The 26,494-nt window shown below is 42.4% G+C and overlaps 1 protein-coding gene across 2 annotated transcripts; it reads right to left on the reverse strand.

Moving 5' to 3' along the window:
- Positions 1-781: 781 nt before the first annotated feature.
- On the reverse strand, positions 782-26,258 carry LOC139408947 (uncharacterized). 2 transcript variants are annotated; one of them, XM_071153465.1, is made up of 7 exons: positions 25,763-26,240; positions 25,480-25,617; positions 5,722-5,837; positions 4,999-5,098; positions 4,263-4,384; positions 3,923-4,017; positions 782-3,155 (listed from the first exon to the last, which is right to left on the reverse strand). In XM_071153465.1, the coding sequence occupies exons 2-7, from the start codon at positions 25,590-25,592 to the stop codon at positions 3,108-3,110; spliced, it is 594 nt and encodes a 197-aa protein (XP_071009566.1). In that variant the 5' UTR covers positions 25,593-25,617; positions 25,763-26,240; the 3' UTR covers positions 782-3,107. The 2 variants fall into 2 exon arrangements, with proteins under 2 accessions (XP_071009566.1, XP_071009565.1); XM_071153464.1 differs by having other exon boundaries at positions 796-3,155; positions 25,480-25,594; positions 25,763-26,258.
- Positions 26,259-26,494: the final 236 nt, after the last annotated feature.

Consider the following 26,494-nt stretch of genomic DNA (forward strand, 5'->3'; position numbering starts at 1 on the left):
TACTGTGGAGACAGACATGCTAGTGTGTTCAGCTCTTAGACAACATTCCCTCTACACACATGCTGAGACACTGTTCTGGTCCTATTTTGATCTATTACGTGTGTCTTTGGCCCCTTAAGTGTATTAGTGTGTAAAAGAGCGTAGCACTTCGGGAGCTCAGCTCACTTGTTTATACTAGTGTATATGACTCTTCAGTGTTCCCGTACAGACACTGAAGGTACTGTAGCGCTGATGTGTGTGGAGTATCAGTAGTGCAATGCCTGCTGTGTTCACTCTCCCTCATTCAGATGTGATCAGGTGTGATGTGGGGTCCAGCAGAGGCAATAGGAGTGACTGTCACGCCTCGCTACCCTAGGAGTTTAGAAGTTTGAGTGTTGGAATGTTCATTTTAGATATTTATAAAATGTTGCTGCCTACCAACACCTCATTATCATGCACAAAGGTCTTAAGTCTCAACTAGGCTTCCTGTCTCCCAACTGAGTTTAGAAGCAGGCCTTTAGAGGAACAAGGAGTGAGCTGGGATTCAGGGGCCTCATTTATAAACCGTGCGTGCATACAATATACCCCAAAATGTGCATGCGGCAGTTTCCACGATCAAGTTGGCATTTATAAAAATGTAATGTGTTGTGAGAATGTGCTCAGCTCCCCGTTTAGACCATGCGTACGCACATCTACTAGTGGCTGAAATATTGTATTGCAAGCTGGCAAGTAAGTATTTTGTGCAAATGGGGGATATGATGAAAAGCTTATTCATAAAAAAACTAAAAACAGGACAACATAACACAAATGCAGCCATTTGCCATTAGTTAGAAGAGCAAAATTCTTTATTTAATCTAAAATAAACATTTGAATCTTTCTATTTTCATAACCATTGCAGAATAAATTTCTCACCTTTTCTAGCCGTAATAGGTTCATATTCATACAACAAATTAGCAGTGCATCTCTCATTTAATTGGACCTAGGAGCCTAGTAAATAGATAGGCTGTATTAAATTGTGCAATCCCATAATCTAGCCTACAGTCAAATTTAAAAGGTGAAGTTTCTTTTACATTGAAGTAGACCTATGTATGCTACTGGTAGCCTGCCTTAGACAATTTTTCAAAATTCACGGCCAGTCCCATCATATTTAGGTGAAAAGTCGATGCAAAACATTGTTGAATTTAAACGTTCTGCTGACAGATCCACAATTTGCCATTTGTTTTCTCTTTCATAAACTGTATTGGAACATTCTGCCAACACAGTAGTTTATGTAAAATATTTGTGTATAGGTAAGCTATTGTATTGCTGTGAGAGAAGCACAACATTGCCAATTTAAATCAGACCCTATACTAAGGCAGGACATTGTTTCTATCTATTGATAAACAAAATATTGAACCATTTCTATTTTGCACTTTAGTGTGGGCTGTAGCATTTAGCCTACTTTTAAAGTGTTTCAAAATATAGGCTACAATCAACCTTGCAGACATCAGGCGCTCGCTATATGCATGTTTAGTTTGAATAACTTCCAAAACATTCTGCCCACAGAAATGTGATCAAAATTGCAATTGCCCATTTTAGATACTGCCATGGCCTAATTCAAAATTATACAGCAAATAGTGTGTTATTGTCACCATAAAATTTGGAGGTGTTTTCCAGGCAGAGTTTTAATGTGCACCAAATGTATGAATCTAAATATTTTTGTACTCCCGCTGGATTTTCAGAAATGTGTCATGCGGAAATGTGTGAACAGTTATAAATGAGGCCCCAGGACTATATCGGTCAAGTCTCAGATGACACCCTATTTCCTATATAGTGCACAACTAGGTGGCTCAGGTCAAAAGTAGTGCATGCACTTTATAGGGAATAGTCATGGTGTCATTTGACTACCATTTTTAAATGTCATTAATCTATCCAAATATTTATCTGATCGATTGTATTTATGAGGTGTAGTCATGAGCAAAAGTGTGGAGAGCAATTGCTTTTGCTGATTTAGCTTTGAAATGTCATTAATAGATTATATAATACCTGGATTCACGTTTGTAACTGCTGCTTCTGCAGATTAACTAGCCCATCATTAAATACATCTGTGAAAGGAGCAAATTTTACTCAAAACTGCCGTTTCCTTTTTGATTTTGCTATTGCTTTTGTCAACTTTGTTATCCAAAATTCCTTGCTTCCCCTTTGTGTTCTTGACTTTGTTTCTGTGCTGAACACCCAATAATTTTTTCCAAAGGTCCCCTTTTTGTCTGAGAAAAGCTGTTGATTTTTCCTGTTTTTGAATTCAACCCTGTAAAATGGTAATAAATAAAGATATCTTTGCGCTCTTTAGCACTTTGAAAGAATGTTTAATTTTGTTCTGTCTGATTAGTATCCAAGGTTCATCATGTTGTGTTTTATCTACATATCAAAATACATTTCCTATTCACACATTATTGCAGTACATCCCAACAGTTGGCCCAACAAGTGTCTGAATATGGAATATTTTAATCTTTGTGTAATGTTACTGAATTCATTTTTATTATTGAGTGAAGTACAAACAAATATCCCCCAAACTACCAGTGGACCTAAAATGTGTGCAAGTCTGTTGGCATCACTGTGGCACTACACATGTAGTTACTTTCTCACAGATTAAAGTATTTTGGACCAGCACTACCTATCCCTCATTGACAACTCTGACAAGTAGAAAAATCCAATCAACCCAGACAGTTGTCAAATTCTCCTATAGCATTGGAAGCAACAAAAAAAAGACTATAGGCCTGTTCCATTCTCCACTCCTGAAGTCTGCAGTCTAAAGGAGCATTTGCATGTATATTTCAAGAAGTGTAGGGTGCCTGGTTTTGTTTTTAGCAAGTGTGTGAGGGCGTCGCAGCACACTTCACTGGCTCATATTCCCCTTCCTGTCCAATCATGAGTGTGGCCTTAACTAAAGTGCATTGCACTCCGAAACAAGTCACTGACAAGTGTTGGAGTGAGAAAAATATCTGAAATCAGGAATCGCCACTTAGAATGCAGTATATACATACATCCCTTCATGGCAGCTATGATCCTGTGGGTTAGTGGCACATAAATGTTCTTGTGTTCATAAAGTAGTTTTCTTCAGCTGAAATGTCACAGTATTTGGGCCAACTTCATTTGGATTTGGTGATTTCTTTGTCCTCTTGGATCCAAATGCTTTCCTGTAAAAATCCCCAAATAAATGCAGTTAGAATCTATAGGCTAACAAAGCAAGATTGTAATTCTTGTATATGGGAGTTTTTTGACATTGCACAATAGAAAGGCTGGGATAAAATACCTCCGCATCAGCATTCTTTTAATCGGCTTAATCTACCAACCAATCATCTCCCACAGCACCTTCCTCCTAACCTAACTTGGCAAGTAAAATAAATGCCTAGAACTAGACCCCCACCCCACATTCTGCTCTTGTTGACGAGAGTAACATAACTGTCAATGTTCTCTTCTGAAGTTTTTCAACCAATCCAGTAAAATGGAGTGTCGCCTTGTTAACGTCTGAAAGCGGGAGTCACAGGCTCTCTTCAATTTCCCTTGAAAACCGGAACATATGGTTGTGTTATGACTGTGCTGAGGCTACCCTCCCCCAGAAATGTAGTTTTTGTTTTGTGCTCTGTGTACACATACTTGATGAAATAGTGTCTTGTAAGTCCATGTGGGCGGGGCACTAATTAGTGTACCAAACAGTGTCGCCTTGTTAACGTCTGAAAGCGGGAGTCACAGGCTCTCTTCAATTTCCCTTGAAAACCGGAACATATGGTTGTGTTATGACTGTGCTGAGGCTACCCTCCCCAGAAATGTAGTTTTTGTTTTGTGCTCTGTGTACACATACTTGATGAAATAGTGTCTTGTAAGTCCATGTGGGCGGGGCACTAATTAGTGTACCAAACAATCAATCAATATATTGACATGGGTAGTTTCGGTTGAAGGTTACCAGCGCTGCTTGTGCTTTTTGAACGGCTCCCTCCAACATGGTGCGGTCGCTCAGCATCTGTCTGAGAGCTGCAGGGTCCATCTCCAAAAGCATGCCTATGAGACAGAGTCCTTCTAAATTCTAACCATTACAGACCACTAACATGGTTTATGAAAGACAGCATTAGCAGTATCTGTGATATTACAGTTCACTCAATGAGCCATTTTGTTCTAGAGACTTATGTTTAAACAGTTTAGTGGTAAAGCTGCCACCATATTGCTTCGCCTTACAGATCTGCAAATATTAAAGGGCCAAAGGGAGAGTAGGGATCAAATTGGGACCGGCTAGTGGCAGGGCTAACCTGTAATGTCATTTGAGTGCACTGCGTCCATCTCCTGCACCAGTAGAAACAGCCTCTCTTCCAGCCTCTCTGTGTCATCGGCATCTGATGAGTCACTCACATCTGTCTCTTCCACACCCAGCCTACAGCAAATCAGGGTAGGGGAAACATAACACGCCATGAATATCGTTAAAAAAAACTGCACATTATAGGCTAAGTATCCCACACGTTATGGCCTGCGACTAGAGAGATATTAGATATTATTCTGGTATCACCATGTATTTACTATTGGATGTACAATAATGACACCATAAAATGGATGGATAATGTTATATATTACTGTATAAGTGAGGAACGCTGTCTTAGCCTTCTGTGTCAGGTTTCTAGGCTCTCCTTTCGAGACCAATGGCCCATTCAGAAACAACCCCTAGTCCTGTATCCTCAAGGCTTTTAGGTAGACCTGAGTGTGGATACTGTAGGTGTAACCAATATGGCAGAAAAATATAATTAGTTCATCAGTGGCTACTATCAAATTGCTTATACCTACCCAACTCTAGGGTAATATGGGATGTATTTGGACAGGGCCTCAGTCTGCTTGACTGCCATATCTCAAATTAATGACGGCCATTAACAGAAAGTAGCCTAATCAGTCTAGTTTCCATCAATTCAGAGGTTCATCAGCGTTGTGTCTGGATATACAAACAAAGTTCTTCATAATATCTTTCTTCCCCACAATGATGTCAAGCTCCACACTCACTCCTGCAGTGTCTTCAAGGCCAGGTTCACCTGCTCCTCCAGTAGTGAGGGTTCTGAGAGAAGATGCAACACCGCTTCTTTATGCTGCTCCAGTAGCATGCCTGGAGTGGTACATGGGTAAATACATGTTAGCGAAGCATTATAAGCTGTTGGTTCATAAAGGATCAGCCTGCGCTTGCACTGTATGGATTCGCATTGTATAGGGCAGGGGTCAGCAACAGGCGGCCAGCAAGTGATTTTCTTGGCACCAAACATATTTTTGTAATAAAAAATTATTTTAGTTTTGGGTCAAAAAATACTAAAATCACCAGGAATTCAGCAAAAATCAGGTCCAACAAAAATCATCCCGCAGCTAAATCTAGTTGCCTACACCTGTTATTTGTTAACACCTAATAATAATAATATTAATTTGGGGGGGTGCCTATATTTGTCTGGTTAAGTAATGGAAATGTATTTCTTGCATATCCCAACTCCCCTTGAAATACACACAGGGAGTGAGTGTCTCACAACCAGTTGTTTGCCATTGGAGGAGATTTAAGGAATTAACTCAGGTTCTCAACCTTTTTGGTCAAGCAGAAAAGTGTCAAACTTTGTGTTGCTTTTTTGGCAAGATTTTTTCTCTCAATGAGAGTAATCTGGTAAAATAAGGGTTAAGTAAATAAAAATAAATCATACGTTTGGAGGGAGGAGAGATGATTGGCTTACTGATCAGTAGGTTGATTACCAGTGATTTTCTGTGTGTGGCCAGTGTTGTAGATGTCCACGAGATCAAACAGCTGTTCCCCAAGCGAGTCAGAAGAGGCAGATGCTTCATCTTCCTCCTTTGACATCCTTGTATTGCTGAAGTCATGGAGAGATCATAGTTAGTTGAGGTCTAGTCTGAGTTGAGGTATGGCCATCCTTCCAAATCTGTCTCGTAAACCTCGGCTCTGGAGGTTAGTTAAGATCAAACTCAACCAAATTGTGACACAGAAACTCACATGGGGCGGAGTTCAACCCGAGTTAAGCATGTGTAAATGGAGCGCAATTCCCTTTTTATAAACTTTTCTCTCTACATTCAGCCTCATTTACTGTCTTTAAAAACGCTATTTGTTTGGGGTGGAGATCAAATAAATGAAGGTGTGGCGGAGGTGTCTACAGATCAGGGTATGTGAGCAGAGTTGAGTGGTTAGAAATCCAACCCCTCCGGTCTTTTTCCAATCACTTAGCTAAAAACCGTTCTGTACTCACAGAGAAAAAAACTGCAGCTCCAAATACGCTTAATTTATTAAAATCACATTTTAACACCCATCTATTTTTATGACAACCTGGACCAACCATTTGGTTTTGAAGTATTGAAACCAAACCGTATGATTTCAATTAAAAGTATTTGAATAAACATGAAAAAGGTGAATGTAAGACTTGCACATAATTTCAAATAGGCTCCATGTAATATTAAACAGCATAAATAGGTCAGAGGAAGGGATGAAATGGTTACTGGTTTCACAATAAAATTCCCTGACAATTAGTATTACCGTTTCAAATTATTATTAAAACCGTGTTTGCTTACCACGGTTTGAAAAACTCACGGTAAATACTGTCCAGCATCAACCAAAGTTAGCAACAGTCTGATGCAGGCGCAGCCTGCAATGTGGGTTTTGTGTGAAAACATAGCGGAAGATAGTGACAGCGCTCGGGAGATTTTTCAGCCTTCTAAGAGGCCCAAATCTGGACTAAAAAGTGCGGTTGTATTTTGGGTTTTACAAGAGTGCTGAGGGGAACATAATCGAAGATGGTCACCCTGCAGAACATGCAAAAAAAGAAAATTGCTGCGATAGGGGGCAACACTTCAAATTATTTTTTATATTTTACTAGGAAAGTCAGCTAAGAAAAAATTCCTATTTACAGTGACGGCCTACCAAAAGGCAAAAGGCCTCCTGCGAGGACGGGGGCCTGGGATTAAAAAATGAATTAAAATACAATAAAAATATAGGACAAAACACATTACAACAAGAGAGACAACACAACACTGAGGAAATGTTTTTTCTTTCCAAGAACTCTCCAGAATGGTTCTGTAACCTGTTTGGATATAAGGCCTAATGCCCTATTTTTATATTATTTATTTACATTTATTTAACTAGGCAAGTCAGTTAAGAACAAATTCTTATTTACAATGACGGCCTACCAAAAGGCAAAAGGCCTCCTGCGGGGACGGGGGCTGGGATTAAAAATGTGAAAATAAATATAGGACAAAACACACATCACAACAAGAGAGACAACACAACACTACATAAAGAGAGAGTTTCCTCATCTCCCACCCCTTCTATTGCGACTATCCCCGACAGGGACTGGGAGACTAGTCAGGATCAAGGGGAAAATGAACGGACATTCAACCTGACAGAGCTTGAGAGGATCTGCGTCTGAATACTTAATGAATGCACTTTATTACTCCACCTCTCCACCATGCTAGCTGATGTGTGGTGAGCATTCTGGCAGAAAATCGTTGCAGTGCATCACCCAGGTATGTGCTACACATTGGTGGTGGATCAGGTTAGTTTCCCCTCTACTGTGTTAAAAGCGATTTGAGTACCGCAGTTGATAAAAAGGCACTACATAAATCCAATCCATTATTATTATTATTATTAACCACACATATTCAACTGCCAATTTACTGTTAGTTGCCTTCAGTTGGTTAGGCCTACATTATCATTCTATTACATTGTTTTGTTTACCTTAATTTGCTTCCTCTATAAATGCCGTCAACAGCCTTGCTGCTGAGGAACATTAGTAAAAGTTGGTAATTTATATATATTTTTTAAAGACATGTAGGCTAATTAAATCGTTATGGACTGGAGCGCAGACCAAGCCGTAACAGTTTGAACCTGACGCATGGCACAATACTTGGCTGTGTCATGGCACAATACTTGGCCGTGTCATCACACAGTTCCATGGTTAGTGCAGGCAATAGACGAGGGTATAGCCTACTATTGTACACTATTCGCCCTATTATATTTCTATGTACACTAATATTCTAACATTACCATGAATTGAATAACTAAATGTGTGTCACGCCCTGACCTTAGAACCTTTTTATGTCTCTATTTGGTTTGGTCAGGGTGTGATTTGGGGTGGGCATTCTAGGTTTCATTTTTCTATGATTTTGTATTTCTATGTTTTGGCCGGGTATGGTTCTCAAATCAGGGACAGCTGTCTATCGTTGTCTCTGATTGGGAACCACTTAGGTAGCACTTTTCCCTCCTTTCTTTGAGGGTAGTTAACTTTGTTTGTGGCACATAGCCCTTATGCTTCACGGTTGTTTTTGTATTGTTTATTGTTTTTGTCGGCGTCATCCGAAAAAAAGTGAAAATGTACGCTCACCACGCTGCACCTTGGTCCTCTTCAATCAACGGCTGTGACAATGTGGCAATTTTTTTAATTAATCAAACCACCATTTCCTTTATTTAGTGCGTAAAGGCCCTCCGAACCTGTTTTTTGTGATTCATAAATACTTTACTAAATCTAAATAATCTACAAGATCAGAGTATTTTTTTTTATCAAGCAATTGGTACTGAAACATTTCTCCCTAATATTCTGAACCCGTTATCTCAATGAACTCAATGTATTCTAGTGAGTCTGTCGTCCAAATTCCAACTAAAAATGTACACAGTATTTAAAGGGATGGCTTAAGATAAATGTATTGAAAATCCTGTTAAAAGAAAACTCCATGAGAAAATCTGTTGGCAGCAAGTGGGAGAGTTTTCAGTGGTTGAATTACATTTATTCAGAGCGCACAAGGCAGCCACACATGCAGAGCGCGTTACGCGACTGAATAAAGTCTGAATACCAAATCTCAGACTTCAGCGCATTCAAAACGACTGTGAACTCGGGAAAAAAACTAGCTCCAACTGGGAAAACAGTTTTGAACATCCAACTCGCAGTCATCCAACTCGGAATTCCAACTCGGGAACTTTGGCCTCTTTCTAGAGCTCCAACTTTCTGACCTGAAGATCACTGATGTCATGATTTGACCTCATACTTCTCCGAGTTCCCAGTTGTTTGAGCCTCAGGATGAATAATACAGACACATGGGCAACTAATCTAGCAGGATGGGGGGAACCTTACTAACAGACCCCAAACTGCCCTCGCCTCTAGTTTTCCTACTCTCCAGGATATTCTCAGTCTAGCTCTCAAAAACCCTTCTCCGTATGTAGGGTTTTCAGCCTTTAGGTCAACGTTCGCCCACAATTGGCTCTGTGTAAACTACAATTCCGATGCTGTGTTTAAACATATTAGAAACATCAATAACCATCGCTTTCTAAACAGTTTTCGAAACATAATGGTATAAAATTTTATAAAATGGCACCGACAGAGGGGGATGCCTCGCTTCTAGTCCTTAGGAAACTTTGCAGTATTTCATTTTTTATGTTTCATTCCCTACATTGTTAGCCCAGAGAATTGTGTGTGTTATTACATACAGCCGGGAAGAACTATTGGAAAGGGGGATACCTAGTCAGTTACCTAGTACAACTGAATACATTCAACTGAAATGTGTCTTCCGCATTTAACCCAACTGAATCAGAGAGGTGCGGGGGGGGGGGGGGGGGGGGGTCTGCCAAAATCGACATCCACGTCTTCGGTGCCCGGGGAACAGTGTGTTAACTGCCTTGCTCAGGGGAAGAACAACAGATTTTTACCTTGTCAGCTCGGGGATTCCATCCAGCAACCTTTTGGTTACAGGCCCAACGCTCTAACTACTAGGCTTATTGGATATCAGAGCGGCGGTAACTTACCAGCATTACAACTTTCCCGAAACGGATGCTTTGTTCGCACCACCCAGGGCAATTGAACTGATTCCAGAGGCCGACCCAGAACAACACAGGTGGAGAAGAGGGATTCGGAGCAGTCTTCTGGTCAGACTTAGAAGGCGCACACCACCCACCACTTCAGAGTATATTACTGGCAAGTGTTCAGTCCCTGGATAACAAGGTTGACGAGATCAGGGCAATGGTTTCTTTCCAGAGATATCAGAGATTGTAACATACTCTGTTTCACGAAAAAACATGGCTCACTCGGAATATACGGTCAGAGTCGGTCCAGCCATCTGGATTCTCAGTTCATCGCGCCAACAGGAATAAACATCTCTAGGGGAAGAAGGGCGGGGGTGTATGTTTCCTGGTGTATTTGTAATGACATAAAGGAACTCAAGTCCTTTTGTTCACCCGAATTAGAATACCTCACAATCAAATGACAACCGTATTATTTATCAAGAGAATTCACTTCAGTTATTGTCACAGCTGTGTATATCCCCCTTCAAGCCGATACCACAACTGCCCTCAAGAAACGTCACTGGACTTTATGCAAACTAGAAACAATATATCCTGGAGGCTGCATTTTTTTGTAGCTGGGGACTTTAACAAAGCAAATTTGAGGAAAAGGCTACCTAAATTCTATTAGTATATTGACTGTAGCACTCGCGCTGGAAAAACACTCTACCATTGTTATTCCAACTTCCAGGATGCATACAAGGCCCTCCCCCCGCCCTCTTTTCGGCAAGTCCGATCACGACTCCATTTTGCTCCTCCCTTCCTAGAGGCAGAAACTCAAACAGGAAGTACCCATGCTAAGGACTATTCAACACTGGTCTGACCAATCGGAATCCACACTTCAAGTTTGTTTTGATCATGTGGACTGGGATATGTTCCAGGTAGCTTCAGAGAATAATATTGATGTATATACTGAGACGGTTACTGAGTTTATCAAGAAGTATATAGGAGATGTTGTACCCACTGAGACTACTAAAACCTACTCTAACGAGAAACCGTGGATAGATGGCAGCATTCGTGCAAAACTGAAAGCGCAAACCACCATGACAAGGTGACTGGGAATATGGCAGAACACAAACAGAGTAGTCATTCCCTCCGCAAGGCAATCAAAAAGGCAAACCATCAGTATAGAGACAAAGTGGAGTCACAATTCAACAGCTCAGACACGAGACGTATGCGGCAGGGTCTACAGACAATCACGGACTACAACAGGAAAACCAGCAACGCCGCGGACATCGACATCTTGCTTCCGGACAAGCTAAACACGTTCTTCGCCCGCTTTGACGACATGGCCAGCTACCACGGACTGTGGGCTCTCCTTCTCCGTGGTCAACGTGAGTAAGACATTTAAACGTGTTAACCTTCGCAAGGCTGCCGGCCCAGACGGCATCCCTAGCCGCGTCCTCAGTGCATGCGCAGTCCAGCTGGCTGGACATATTCAATCTCTCCCTATCCCAGTCTGCTGTCCCCACATGCTTCAAGATGGCCACCATTGTTCCTATACCCAATAATGCAAATTTGTAACTGAAATAAATGACAATCTCCCCATAGCACTCACTTCTGTCATCATGAAGTGCTTTGAGAGACAATTCAAGGATCATCTCACCTCCACCTTACCGGTCACCCTAGACCCAGTTCAATTTGCTTACCGCCCCAATAGGTCCACAGACAATGCAATCGCCATCACACTGCACACTGCCCTATCCCATCTGGACAAGAGGAATACCTATGTAAGAATGCTGTTCATTGACTATATCTAAAGACACTGAAGCAGCAAACTTTGTGAAAACTTATATTTGTGTCATTCTCAAAACTTTTGGCCACGACTGTACAGTGGTTCTTCCATTAAAATGTACGAGCTTATGCTGCGACCGTTTGTGGTAGATGGTGACATTCAGTCATTGCACCACACTATCACAAGGAGGAGTTAGAACGCTGATCTATCGGTTGTGTAAACTGTGGCAATTAATGGAGGCGTTTTCAGTCAGAGTCTCTCCTCTGACACTAGAGTCCTGCATGATGCATCTGCATCAAATTAGTAAGAACGTCTCACCCCATGTTCAAGAATGGCCTTTTTCCCTTGCATTCACTCACTTTCGGTTATTTGAAATGAAATCCTCTCCAAAATATTGTTCTTTTTTAAACAAGTTTTGAGGGAGTGTGCTGACTGCAGGAATGTCCACCAGAGCTATTGCCAAATCATTTAATGTTAATTTCTCTACCATAAGCCACCTCCAATGTCGTTTTATGACTACCGACCCGTATCACTCACGTCTGTAGCTATGAAGTGCTTTGAAAGGATGGTGATGGCTCACATCAACACCATCATCCCAGAAACCCAAGAACAACACCAATTCGCATACCACACCAGCAGATGCACAGATGATGCAATCTCTATTGCACTCCATACGGCCTTTCCCACCTGGATAAAAAGAACACCTATGTGAGAATGCTGATCATTGACTACAGCTCAGCGATCAACACCATAGTGCCCTCAAAGCTCATCACTAAGCTAATGACACTGGGACTAAACACCTCCCTCTGCAACTGGATCCTGGACTTCCTGACGGGCTGCCCCCCAGGTGGTGCGTGCTCAGTCCCCTTCTGTACTCTCTGTTCACCCATGACTGCGTGGCCAAGCAGGACTCCAACACCATCATTAAGTTTGCCGATTGGGCCTCCCGAGTGGCGCAGTGGTCTAAGGCACTGCATCGCAGTTGCTAGCTGTGCCACTAGAGATCCTGGTTCAAGTCCAGGCTCAGCCACAACCGGGAGACCCATGGGGCGGCGCACAAGTGGCCCAGTGTTGTCCGGGTTAGGAGAGGGTTTGATTGGCAGCGATGTCCTTATCACATTGCACTCTAGCAACTCCTGTGATGGGCCGGGTACATGCACGCTGACACGGTCGCCAGGTGTTTCCTCCGACACATTGGTGTGGCTGGCTTCCAGGTTAAGTGGGCATTGTGTCAAGAAGCAGTGTGGCTTGGTTGGGTTGTGTTCCGGAGGACGCATGTCTCTCGATCTTTGCCTCTCCTGAGTCCGTACGGGAGTTGCAGCGATGACACAAGACTGTAAATACCAATTGGATACCACAAAATTAAGAAGGAAAAGGGGTAAAAGTTTAAATAAAATGGTATAATAAATAAACAACCTTTGCCGACAACACAACGGTGGTAGGCCTGATCACCGACATCAATGAGACAGCCTATAGGGAGGAGGTCAGAGACCTGGCAGTGTGATGCCAGGACAAAAACCTCTCCCTCAATGTGATCAAGACAAAGGAGATGATCGTGGACTACAGGAAAAGGAGGGCAGAGCACGCCCACATTCTCATCGAAGGGAGCAGGTTGAGAGCTTCAAGTTTCTTGGTGTCCACATCACCAACAAACTGTCATCGTCCACACATATCAAGACAGTCGTGAAGAGGGCACGACAACGCCTATTTCCCCTCAGGAGACTGAAAAGATTTGTCATGGGTCCTCAAAAAAATTATACAGCTGCACCATCAAGAGCATGGTTGTATCACCACCTGGTAAGGCAACTGCTTGGCCTCGACCACAAGCGCTTCAGAGGGTAGCGCGTACGGCCCAGTACATCACTGGGTCCAAGCTTCCTGCCATCCAGGACCTCTATACTAGGCAGTGTCAGAGGAAGAACCTAAAAATTGCCAAAGACTCCAACCACCCTAGTCATAGACTGTTCTCTCTGCTACCACACAGCAAGCGGTACCAGAGCGCCAAGTCTAGGTCCAAAAGGCTTCTTAACAGATTCTACCCCCAAGCCATAAGAATGCTGAAGAGCTAATCAAATGGCTACCCAGACTATTTGCATTGACCCCACCCCATTTTAACGCTGCTGCTACTTGCTGTTCCTTATCTATGCATAGTCACTTTACCCCTACCTACATGTACATAATACCTTAGTTACTTTGACTAACATGTACCACCGCACATAGACTGAGTACTGGTACCCCCTGTATTATTGTTATTTTATTGTTACTCTTATTTTTCTGACTTTAGTTTATTTAGTAATTATTTTCTTAACTCTTATTTTTCTTAAAACTGCATTGTTGGAACCTCTTGGTGTTAGGGGGCAGTATTTTCATTTTTGGAAAAAAAACGTTCCCGTTTTAAACTGGATATTTTGTCAGGAAAAGATGCTAGAATATGCATATAATTGACAGCTTTGTCTAGAAAACACTCTAACGTTTCCAAAACTGTAAAGATATTGTCTGTGAGTATAACAGAACTGATGTTGCAGGCGAAATCCTGAGAAAAATCCAATCCAGAAGTGCCCCAGGTTTTGAAAGCACTGCGTTCCAATGACTCCCTATTCAGCTGTGAATGTACCATCAACGAGCTTACGCTTTCTACGTATTCCCCAAGGTGTCTACAGCATTGTGACGTAGTTTTACGCATTTCTGTTGAAGAATAGCCGTAGTCAGCCACATTGCGTAAGTGGTCACATGGTGGCTCCGAGAGAGATTCTCATGTAAAATACAGAGGTAGCCATTACTCCAAATCGGTCAGAGTGAAAAAACGAATTGTCCCAACTGATATATTATCGAATAGATATTAGAAAAACACCTTGAGGATGGATTCTAAACAACGTTTGCCATGTTTCTGTCGATATTATGGAGCTAATTTTGAATATTTTTCGGCGTTGCGGTGACGGCAATTTCCGGGCGATTTCTCAGCCAAACGTGAAGAACAAACGGAGCTATTTCGCCTACAAAAATAATATTTTGGGAAAAAATGAACTTTGGCTGTCTACCTGGGAGTCTCGTGAGTGAAAACATCCGAAGTTCATCAAAGGTAAACGTTTTAATTTGATTGCTTTTCTGATTTCCGTGACAAGTTTGCCTGCTGCTAGCAAGGCATAATGCTATGCTAGGCTATGATAAACTTACACAAATGCTTGTCTAGCGTTGGCTGTAAAGCATATTTTGAAAATCTGAGATGACAGGGTGATTAACAAAAGGCTAAGCTGTGTTCCAATATATTTCACTTGTGATTTTCATGAATAGGAAGATTTTCTAGGAAGATTTATGTCCGTTGCGTTATGCTAATTAGTGTCAGATGATGATAACGGTCCCGTTCACGGGCTGGGTGTCACTACAGGTTAAGGGCTTGTAAATAAGCATTTCACAGTAATCTGTTTTATTCGACGCATGTGACAAATACAAGTTGATTAAATTTTTTTGAGAATTTGGCAGTAGGCCCAGGACCTCCACATCCGGATTCTTCACATGCGGGGATCGTCTGAGACCAGCCACCCGGACGGACAACTGATGAAACTGAGGAGTATTTCTGTCTGTAATAAACCCTTTGTGGGGAACTACTCATTCTGATTGGCTGTGCCTGGCTCCTAAGTGGGTGGGCATAGCTGCACCCCTGCCCAGTCATGTGAAATCCATAAATTAGGGTCTAATGCATTTATTTCAATCTGCTGATTTCCTTATATGAACTGTAACTCAGTAAAATTGTTGAAATGTTTGTGTTTATATTTTTGTTTGGTATATCTTTCCTCCCCAGTTAGCTTACACAAGGGTGTTCGGAGCATGCTAGATAGCTAATTAGCACAGGTGGATGCCTTTGTCTTCTGTAAACAAGCGCTGTAAAATGGATATATGGCTGTGTGGAAACATTAACCCTAGAAAAGTTGTGTAGTAATTTACCTTCTGTTTTTTGAAAATTATATCTCGCTGATATGAAAGATATGTTACTTTAGTTTCAAAAACAGTGCTGCAAGCGATGCGTGTTAATTTTTAGAGCTAGGCTAGACAATAGAACGAGTCCAAATTCACCCAAGGCTGAAAAACAACCAAAGAACGTTGGTGGAGCTGGAACACTAGCGCGAGGCCATAGCAAATTAATTGAAAAGAACCCTGAGCCTCTCTGACTGGGATGATCCTTAGAATTCAATTTTCCCTAAATGGCACCAAAAAAGGTATACCTTTATTTTACCACTACAATCTGTTCTTAGGACGATACTGAAAAATAGCAAATCGTTTAGAAAGTAAACATCCGTATCTCGATGGTGTCAAGTGTGCTTATGTCAGCATAACAAGGCAGTAGGTAGAAATGGCAACTTCTGACTATTTCTGGTCTAGCGTTTGATGACAATGGAGTAGAGGGAGGAGATTATCCTGATTAAAATGGTGTCTGACTTGAAAAAATATCTAAATATACACAGACATACCTATATTTCCCCTATAGGTAACAATGGAACCTCAGAGTTCCATTAGTATTTTTTTTCGTTTGTTGACGTTTTAACTACCAGCAATTGGCAACAGCATTGTACGCTGCCCAAACGTACATCATTAGAAATAATAGGTTATGCTGATTTTAAAATGGTGTAGAAATTGAAAACTATAAAATACATACATTTTGAGATATTTGACAAAATACTAGAGATGAAACGGTATGAAAATTTCATATCACGATTATAGTGACTATAATTTTCACGGTTATCAGTATTATCGCGGGATTGTTAAAATGTGCTGGATATGTTCAAAAAGTACTGATACACACTGAAATCATTTCACCAAGTTTTATATTGAAAACCAACAAACAACAAATAAAAATAGGAGCACTATGCACTTTTTGTGTGCATAAACATTCAAATAATAACATTAACATTAAAGATGGCACCCTGTGGCCATGAGAGGTAAAAGTTTCCCTAGTGCAGGTTTAAATGAACACAACCTTAAGCAAATCAAATAAACAAACAACAAATACAATTAGCAGCATTCACTTTGTAGTGAGGCACAGCCAACCTTCATCAGCCTCAGAAAGCCAGGTCTCTCAACAATTTGAAATGGCGTAATGTCCTTTGCAATGTAATATGAAAGGGCTGCAGTGAGGTCTTGAGCATGTTTTGATGTGGGTGCATAAGCAGCCTGCCTTTTTAAATGCTTGCTGGAGTGAGTGTCTGTGTCACAACTGTAGATGTAGCATCACTGCTGCACACCCACTCTGTAAACAAGGGAATAGCTAATGTATTATTATTAGTGTTACCTTACAATTATTATTATTTTTATTCACACACACACAATCTTCTGTGTTGCATTGGTGTATATAGAATGACCCCATGCACAATTTACAGAAATACAAATTAGTTTTAAGAAGACAGTGATAGTAATTGCAATGAGCCCAAAAATTGAAATAAATACAGGAGTCTTGTATAGGAGTCTATAGTGTTTCTCCTGTTGGAACACTTTTACAACCATGTCGACGTCTGCCGGATTTTAAATGAACAAAATATGTTGGTTGGTGTGGGATTCTGTATTTTACATTATAGCCATTACTATATATATGCTTAAATATTATTTTATGTTGGCTGTGTGAGGTATCTGCATTTGTGCACTTGAGCATCATCATGAGATTAAACAACTGCTTGCTACATCTACTTGCCTGTTTGTGTGTGTGACAAGAACTGAGTAACATGGTGTGACCTGCATGTTACAAAACTGTAGATAACAGCCCAGAAGATGCTTTGTCCTTGTGTTTGTATGTAACAATATTGAGCACATGGTGTGACTTGCTGTATCTTACAAAGTTGTGGTTAATCAGGTATAGGGAGGGGTGGTCATCACGAGGTTTAACTGAGATGGAAAAAATACTGAACAACTCAGGAACTGAGCAACTGTTATAACTAGGCTGCGATACCAGAACAGTAAGAATCTATACATCGACGGAGGGAGGACTCCAAGAAGCGCCAAGAGGCGGGGACCCGCCTGAGCGCCTGCGATAGGCTGAGCAAGTCTAAACCACGCTCAGCCTCTACTGTGATAGGCCAACAGACGGGTTGGAACAATGTCTATCACAGTATAAGAACAACTGTTTACGTACATCCTGCCAGTTACCTGTTCTGCCCTGCATGGTATTACAGTGAGCCCGTATATACGAAAGTTGCATTTGCCATTTATTGCTTAGCTAATAAAAAATACATAGTATACAATCGGTGACTCATTGTCATATTTATCCTGATACCAGATTTGAATTTACGCAACTCTAACATTGGGTGACTAAACTACATAACATGTTATCGTGTGCAATGGGTAAGTCTGCAAACACACAACGCATACAGCAGCAGAACAACGTGTAGTGTTTTTACAAGAGTAGGCAACACTGAAAGCTTCAGTTTACATTATTGACAAGCTATTAGCATGTTAGACAGACAAACCATGACAAGTCCCCACATCATGCATTGAGGTAAAAGCTAACTTACCTTGCATTCGCTATAAAGTAGTAGGTGGTGGTCATGAAGATAACTCAAGAGATTTTAAGTGTTGTCCCCTTTTGCAGCAATTCTTTTTTTGCATGTTCTGCAGACAGGGTGACCATCTTCGATTAAGGTCCCCTCAGCACTCTTGTAAAACCCAAAATACGACCACACTTCAGATTTGGGCCTCTTAGAAGGCTGAAAAATCTCCTGAGTGCTGTCACTACCTTCCGCCATGTTTTCACACAAAACATAACCCACGTTGCATGCTGTGCCTGCGACAGACTGTTGCTAACTTTGGTTGATGCTGGACAGTATTTACCGAGAGTTTTTCAAACCGTAATGACAATTCAAATGTGAAACGTAATACTAATCGTCAAGAATTTTACTGTGGTTTATCGTGAAACCGTAAACCGTTTCATCCCCAAGACAGACATGTCCCTATTTCCCCAAAACAATGGCAGTCTGAAAGTTCTACGAGCAGTCTTTTATTTAACCAGCTTACCATTTATCTGCAACCATTAGCCTTTTTGTGTTAGAGATGTTGTGATTTGAACTAGGCCTCTATGTGAAAGCGTGGCAATAACGTATTAACCCCCCCCCCCCCCCCCCCATTCACAGAAATACTCCCGCGCTCGCTTTTTTTTGTTCCTTTCCACACTGCAGACGCCCGTGAAAAGACTGACTAAGAGGACTGCAAAATCTGTGGAAAAAATAACTACAGGGGAGGGGGGGCAACAATATAAACACGCAGTTAGGTGTAAATGTAGAATTCAATTGTGGTAGCAGAAATTAACATTAGTCATGACTGAAATTCTGACAATTGCTTGGAGATCTACTGCATCGACCGCTAGTGTAATGTATGACATTTTATATAATAATATAAAGTGGTACAGGAAGAGTGTCAAGCCAGTCGAGTCCAGAACATTCTTGCTTAACGAGAATGGTTCTGACGACATTCCTTTAGTTACTTTCAAAGGAAACCTCATAAATGTGATGCTCCACAATGCAGCAGGTGTTTACTATCTCTACACTGACTTGTTGGACTTCACTAGACTAACCCAAAATGAAAACAGGTTCATTCAAGCCGTCCATGCTAATCTGAATGTTATTCAGTTCATTGCGGATTGTAGGACCAAACAATTTGATTTTCTGTTTTTAAGCACCGGCCTGTACCCTACCTGCCCAAAGCTCTCTCCTGGCCCCTTACATTAAGTCTGAATTTGTCCTGCTAGGTGACCTAAACTGGGACATGCTTAAACCACATGACCAAGTCCTAAAGCAATGGGACTCCCTAAATTTTTCTCAGATTATTACCAATCCCACAAGGTATGACTCCAAACACCCAGAAAAGGCTACCCTCCTCGATGTTATCCTCACAAATAATCCTGATAGGTATCAGTCTGGTGTTTTCTGTAAGGACCTTAGTGAACACTGTTTTACAGCCTGTGTTCATAATGGCTGCTCAGTGAAACGACCTGTCCTGATTTGTCATAGATGCTTGCTAAAAAACTTGAATGAGCAAGCCTTCCTTCATGAACTGGCCCCTGTAAAATGGTATAGAATCAGCTTGATCCCCTCTGTCGAAGACGCTTGGACCTTCTTTTTTGATATTTTCAGTGGTATTGATGATAAACACACCCCCATAAAGAAAATGAGAATTAAAAACCGGTTCAGCCCCTGGTTAGGGGGCTGTTGTAACGGCTTTCTTCTATCTCCTCCTCAGACGAGGAGGTGTAGCAAGGATCGGACCAAAATGCAGCGTGGCTATTGCAATCCATGTTTAATAAAACAACGTAAACACGAATCAATACAAAAACAATAAACGTAATGTGAAAACCGAAACAGCCTAAACTGGTGCAAACTAACACAGAGGACACTAAGGACAATCACCCACGAAACACCCAAAGAATATGGCTGCCTAAATATGGTTCCCAATCAGAGACAACAATAAACACCTGCCTCTGATTGAGAACCACTTCAGACAGCCATAGACTTCACTAGAACACCCCACTAAGCTACAAACCCAACACACCACATACAAAAATCCATGCCACACCCTGGCCTGACCAAAAAAATTAAAATAAACACAAAATACTTTGACCAGGGCGTAACTGGCAGATCTGGAAGAGTCTGGCTGACTGGCAGATCTGGAAGAGTCTGGCTGACTGGCAGATCTGGAAGAGTCTGGCTGACTGGCAGATCTGGAAGAGTCTGGCTGACTGGCAGATCTAGAAGAGTCTGGCTGACTGGCTGCTCTGGCTGCTCCATGCTGACTGGCTGCTCCATGCTGACTGGCAGCTCTGGCTGCTCCATGCTGACTGGCTGCTCTGGCTGCTCCATGCTGACTGGCTGCTCCATGCTGACTGGCAGCTCTGGCTGCTCCATGCTGACTGGCTGCTCTGGCTGCTCCATGCTGACTGGCTGCTCCATGCTGACTGGCGACTCTGGCTGCTCCATGCTGACTGGCGGCTCTGGCTGCTCCATGCTGACTGGCAGCTCTGGCGGCTCCTTGCAGACTGGCAGCTCTGGCGGCTCCTTGCAGACTGGCAGCTCTGGCGGCTCCTTGCAGACTGGCAGCTCTGGCGGCTCCTTGCAGACTGGCAGCTCTGGCGGCTCCCTGCAGACTGGCAGCTCTGGCGGCTCCCTGCAGACTGGCAGCTCCTTGCAGACTGGCAGCTCTATGCAGACTGGCAGTTCCTTGCAGACTGGCAGTTCCTTGCAGACTGGCAGTTCCTTGCAGACTGGCAGTTCCTTGCAGACTGGCAGCTCTGAACAGGTGGGAGACTCCGGCAGCGCTGTAGAGGAGGAAGGCTCTGACAGCGCTAGATAGGCGGGAGACTCCGGCAGCGCTGAAGAGGAAGGCTCTGGCAGCGCTGGACAGGCGAGGCGCACTGTAGGCCTGATGCGTGGTGCTGGCACTGGTGGTACTGGGCCGAGGACACGCACAGGAAGCCTGGTGCGGGGAGCTGCTACCAAAGGGCTGGGGTGTGGAGGTGGTACTGGGTAGACCGGACAGTGCAGGCGCACTGGAGCTCTTGAGCACCGAGCCTGCCCAACCTTACCCGGTTGAATGGTCCCGGTCGCCCTGCCAGTGTGGCGAGGTGGAATAGCCCGCACTGGGCTATGCAGGCGAACCGGAGACACTGTGCGCAAGGCTGGTGCCATGTAAGCCGGCCCAAGGAGACGCACTGGGGACCAGATGCGTAGAGCCGGCTTCATGGCACTTGGCTCGACGCTCACTCTAGCCCGGCCGATACGCGGAGCTGGAATGTACTGCACCGGGCTATGCACCCGCACTGGAGACACCGTGTGCACCACAGCATAACACGGTGCCTGCCCGGTCTCTCTAGCCCTCCGGTAGCACAGGGAGTTTGCATAGGTCTCCTACCTGGCGTAGCCATACTCCCTGTTAGCCCCCCCCCAATAAATTTTTGGGGCTTACTCTCGGGCTTCCATCCGCTCTGCCGTGCTAGCGCCTCATAATGCCACCTCTCCGCTTTCGCCGCCTCCAGCTCCTCTTTGGGGCGGCGATATTCTCCTGGCTGAACCCAGGGTCCTCTTCCGTCTAATTCATCCTCCCAAGTCCATTTCTCCAAGTAGTGCAGCCTCTCCCACTGCTGCTGCTGCTGCTCCTGCCTGTCACCACGCCGCTTGGTCCTGTTGTGGTGGGTGATTCTGTAACGGCTTTCTTCTATCTCCTCTTCGGACGAGGAGGTGTAGCAAGGATCGGACCAAAATGCAGCGTGGCTATTGCAATCCATGTTTAATAAAACAACGTAAACACGAATCAATACAAAAACAATAAACGTAATGTGAAAACCGAAACAGCCTAAACTGGTGCAAACTAACACAGAGGACACTAAGGACAATCACCCACGAAACACCCAAAGAATATGGCTGCCTAAATATGGTTCCCAATCAGAGACAACGATAAACACCTGCCTCTGATTGAGAACCACTTCAGACAGCCATAGACTTCACTAGAACACCCCACTAAGCTACAAACCCAACACACCACATACAAAAACCCATGCCACACCCTGGCCTGACCAAATAAATGAAAATAAACACAAAATACTTCGACCAGGGCGTGACAGCTGTGATCTTGCAGAGTTACTCCAACTCAAGAATTGCATTTGGCGAAGGCTCAGCACAAGCATACTCAGGCTGACTGGCTCTTGTTCAGGCAAATGAGAAATAAGGGCAATCAGGCCATCTGGAAGGCCAAAGTTAGGAGCAGTTCTCTCTCTGTGGGTCTAGACCTGGAGAATGAACCCTCACCCTCCTCACAGCTGCCCATGTCCTTTAATGTTGATGATGTGGTTGTTACTGACAAGAAGCACATGGCTGAGATTTTTAATCACCACTTCATTAAGTCAGGATTCCTATTTGACTCAGCCATGCCTCCCTGCCCGTCCAACATTTCCTCATCTCCCACCTCTTCTATTGCGACTAGCCCCAACGCTTCTCCCTCTTTTTCATCTGCCCCGCTACAAAGCTTCTCCCTGCAGGCGGTCACTGAGTCCGAGGTGCTAAAGGAGCTCCTTAAACTTGACCCCAAAAAAACAGCTGGGTCAGATGGTTTAGACCCTTTCTTCTTTAAGGTTGGTGCCCCTATCATCGCCAAGCCTATCTCCAACCTTTTTAACCTGTCACTCTTTTCTGGGGAGGTTCCCATTGCTTGGAAGGCAGCCACGGTTTGTAATTTATTTAAAGTTAGGATCAAGCTGATCCTAACTGTTATAGGCCTATTTCTATTTTGCCATGTTTATCGAAAGTGTTGGAAAAACTTGTCAATAATCAACTGATTGACTTTCTTGATGTCTATAGTATTCTCTCGGGTATGCAAGTAAATAAATAAATAAAATAAAAATAGGGCATTAGGCCTTATATCCAAACAGGTTACAGAACCATTCTGGAGAGTTCTTGGAAAGAAAGAACATGACCAACACGTATAGTTTGCTTGTTAGAAAGCTCACAGAGTGACAGGCAGACAGCAGCACCGTCATTAGAGGTGAGGTCAATTTGTTTGATGACGTAGACGTCCACAGGGGACCCATCTTCGACAAACTCATAGCACAAGAATCAGAAGAGTTTGATGACATGACAAAACAAGCTCTAGAGCCATTTTTTGCTACTCTAGTGAAGGTGTGCTGTAGGTTGACAGCAGATCACCTAAAGCATGGACGGTACGACAATGTATCAGACGAGCAGTGTAAAGCATTAGAATCTGCTCCAAAAACTAACGTTGTGTGTGAGAGGGATTTTGGGACTTTTTTTTATCAATTACTAAGATTAAAGTCTAGGGAAAGCAAAATAGCATTAGAGGGCATGATCATGTTTAAACAGAATAGGCCTTGGGAATGGTTGGCTAGTTTGGGTCCTGAGAGGAAAGCTGAGGTCCTTACAACATCTAGGGCATCAGTTAAAGGACAGAGAGTCATATATTGTGAGCGTATGTTCAAAATAAGAGAGACTGCAGGCACTTAAAGAGAAACAAGATAGACAAAAGCAAAAAGACATTCAGGGAGTCAGTAAAAACAACAGGTTACTGTAGACATGGGCAAATATGGTGGGTTCTGGACCAGTGTGGAGGAAGTCGCCGAGCAGATAGCTAATTTAAGTAAATACCAGCCGTGACAGAGCAGTTAAAATTTAGATGCTATGTATTAGGCCAGAAAAACGAAAATTACATTTTTTACTTATCAAAATATGGGAAATGGCTGTCATCGGATCAGCTCATCAGTAACGTGAAGGGTGTAGTAGTTGTTATGAGTGAGCCACTTGACACTAGTTTAGATGAAGCACGCATGACTGCGCCAGCTGATCTTGTTGCTCAAAGTAAAGAGGTATTTTGAGAGATGCTACCAAACAGCATCTTAAAGCACAAGATCTGGGTCGTACGAGAGGACATTTAGATGTGGTTAGATTACCAAGTATTAAAATGCCACTGCAGTTTCTTGTAGAACGTGTTCAGCATACATTTAGTGGAAACGTTTTAGATACAGAGTATGATGCAACAGTGGTAGACATAAGAAAATCAGATGACATTTATGAGTTTAGAATAAAATATGACAAAACTAGTAATATGCCCTGGTTGCCCTTATGGTTGGAATATCAGGAAAACCGTATAAAATGTATCCGTTTGTGCAAAGAATCTGGTCGTCTACATTTTTTAACACATGTATATTAGCAGCGAGGATAGGAGTGTGTGCTGGTGGCAGGGTAAAGTAATTAGTTCTAAAGGAGACACATTTGTAATAGACTATGAAGAAGAGGATGAAGAAGTGAGTAGTTCTGTATCAGAATATCCACTTCTATTTGATTATTATGTAAACGAGGTCAGAATTCTTACATAGAGTGGGTCTATTCCTTAGGATACGATACCAGTAGATACTGACAGGATGGTAATATGAGGCAACGTAGCTGCTTTAGGACTTGTAGGACAGTGATATGAGACAGTGATATGAGACAGTTAAACTTGAATGCCAGTTTATAAAAGGTAACTTCAGTCATTTGATGTGTGTGTATGTATGTATGTATTATTTTTTTATGTTCATAATGTACTTAATTGAAAGACATGCTAATTATACTCTTTACAGTATATTATGTTTATAGGACTTTTATATTGTGTCTGCCTCTCACTGTCTAGTGTGGGCTATATTAAAATGCACCAAAAACGCTTTGTTCTTGTGATTACATTCACTACAATATGAGTGCCAGTGCAACAATCGTAAACATGCATTTGTTTTACAAAACCAAAGGCTATTTTAAGAGCCAAATCATTCATAATAAAGGGCGAATTTCCATTGTATGTGTGTGTTACATTTGAGATATTGCACAGCCACAGAAATACTTTTTTTAAAGTATTTTAACAGATTACTGTGAATTAATATGACCCTTCATGTTTGGTTATTACCTGTATTCATGTGCATATTTTGGAATTATAATTGTATTAACGACTATCAATAATCCTGAACATTAATTCAGTCATCTCAGGTAAAGAAAAACGTATTCTCCTAGTTAATACATTGTGCCATTCATCAACCAGCCAGGTACTGGAATTCACAATAAGTAATATTATTTGGCATTGAACAATGGGCTGGGAATAGAACGTTCAGAAGGTGGGTTGGTGCCTCAGTGCTCAATAGAACTAATAGCTGCTGACAGGTTGAAAAATGCCATAAAATAAGGCCAGTTTTTTTCACCATTACTTCAAGACGACGGCAAGCAGTTGGGACAGATGGTAATATTATGAAAAGGGGCTCCACGGCGGACATAATGACCAAGTTTTTATTATAAAAAAAAGTGTAGTTAAAAATGTAATGTCCAGCCTATTAAAGCAAGACTCCGGACTCTTAACAAAACTCCTCCGATCAGAAGATACTATCGTCAATAGGCGCTAAAGTAGTTAATGCTAGCGTCTAAGAATGTGGTATTATCAGTCTTACCTGGGGCCCTGAGGTAGTTGCAGAGCTCTGAGGGCTTTCTTAAGGGCCTCTGTCAGCATCGCTTCATCCTGCTGCATCCGAGTCAGGACAGGACCAGGTAGTTCCAGCAACATGCCTCCGACCCAATTACAATGCCATCTCAATATACCATGAAACAATGTTGTAAAATGGAATCTACTACCTAGCTATAACGTATTGGTAGTGATGCATATGCCTACATAGCTGCGTAATGCTTTGCAATTTGAATGTGAGTGTAAATGTAAAACGTTATGGGGTGATTCACCTGTGAGTTTCCCGGCGATCTCAGCGTGCTTGGGGTAAATTAAATCGTACAGTTGTTCGCCAAGTACCTCGAGATCTTCCTCATCCTCCATGATGATGTGATGTTTGACTGGTTATTCGCTGCTGTTGTTTACAATGCTAACCTGACATTCTCTATTGTCTGATTCGTTTTCCGACTTACAAGTTCATATTTGAGACAAAAAGTACAGAGGTAACTATCTTCAAAAGCTGCAACACATCTTAACTATGATCGACGAGCTAGATCAGACTGACAGTGACAGACTCAATTAATGATGTATAGCTAAATTAGCTAGCTAGCTTGTTGACACAGATACGATTCAGAGGCACATCGATAACAATAGGATCCGTGTACTGTTCGTTCAATCAATATCCGAACTTAAACAACTAAGACTGATAATCATTTCGACTGCATTAATTTATTTTTCTTATGTCATCCGCAAAGATTCTTCTTCTTCTATGATAAAATGGCGGTCCGCAAACCACCGTTAAAGGTGGATGCCGCCACCTACAGTGCTGGAGTTTGTGGTCAATCACACGGTTTACAACATTTCTAAATCCTCCTACTTAACTCAGTACTTCTGATAAAATAAAAATAGCCATACTAACTTCTAATAGACCCTCCTCCATCGCTCAAAATCCCTTCCAACCCCCCCCCCCCCCGACCTCAATGACCCTACACTTCAATCTTTCCCTCTTTTCAACATACTTAACA

Source organism: Oncorhynchus clarkii, chromosome 5 (assembly GCF_045791955.1).
Source record: "Oncorhynchus clarkii lewisi isolate Uvic-CL-2024 chromosome 5, UVic_Ocla_1.0, whole genome shotgun sequence".
NCBI lineage: Eukaryota > Metazoa > Chordata > Actinopteri > Salmoniformes > Salmonidae > Oncorhynchus > Oncorhynchus clarkii.

Coding starts and splice junctions, on each gene's coding strand:
- LOC139408947 (XM_071153464.1), bottom strand. CDS start 25,853: ATGGAGGATGAGGAAGATCTCGAGGTACTTGGCGAACAACTGTACGAT. Junction 25,595..25,762: donor GATCGCCGGGAAACTCACAG/GTGAATCACCCC, acceptor ATTGGGTCGGAG/GCATGTTGCTGGAACTACCT. Junction 4,385..4,998: donor GCCTTGAAGACACTGCAGGA/GTGAGTGTGGAG, acceptor GATTTGCTGTAG/GCTGGGTGTGGAAGAGACAG.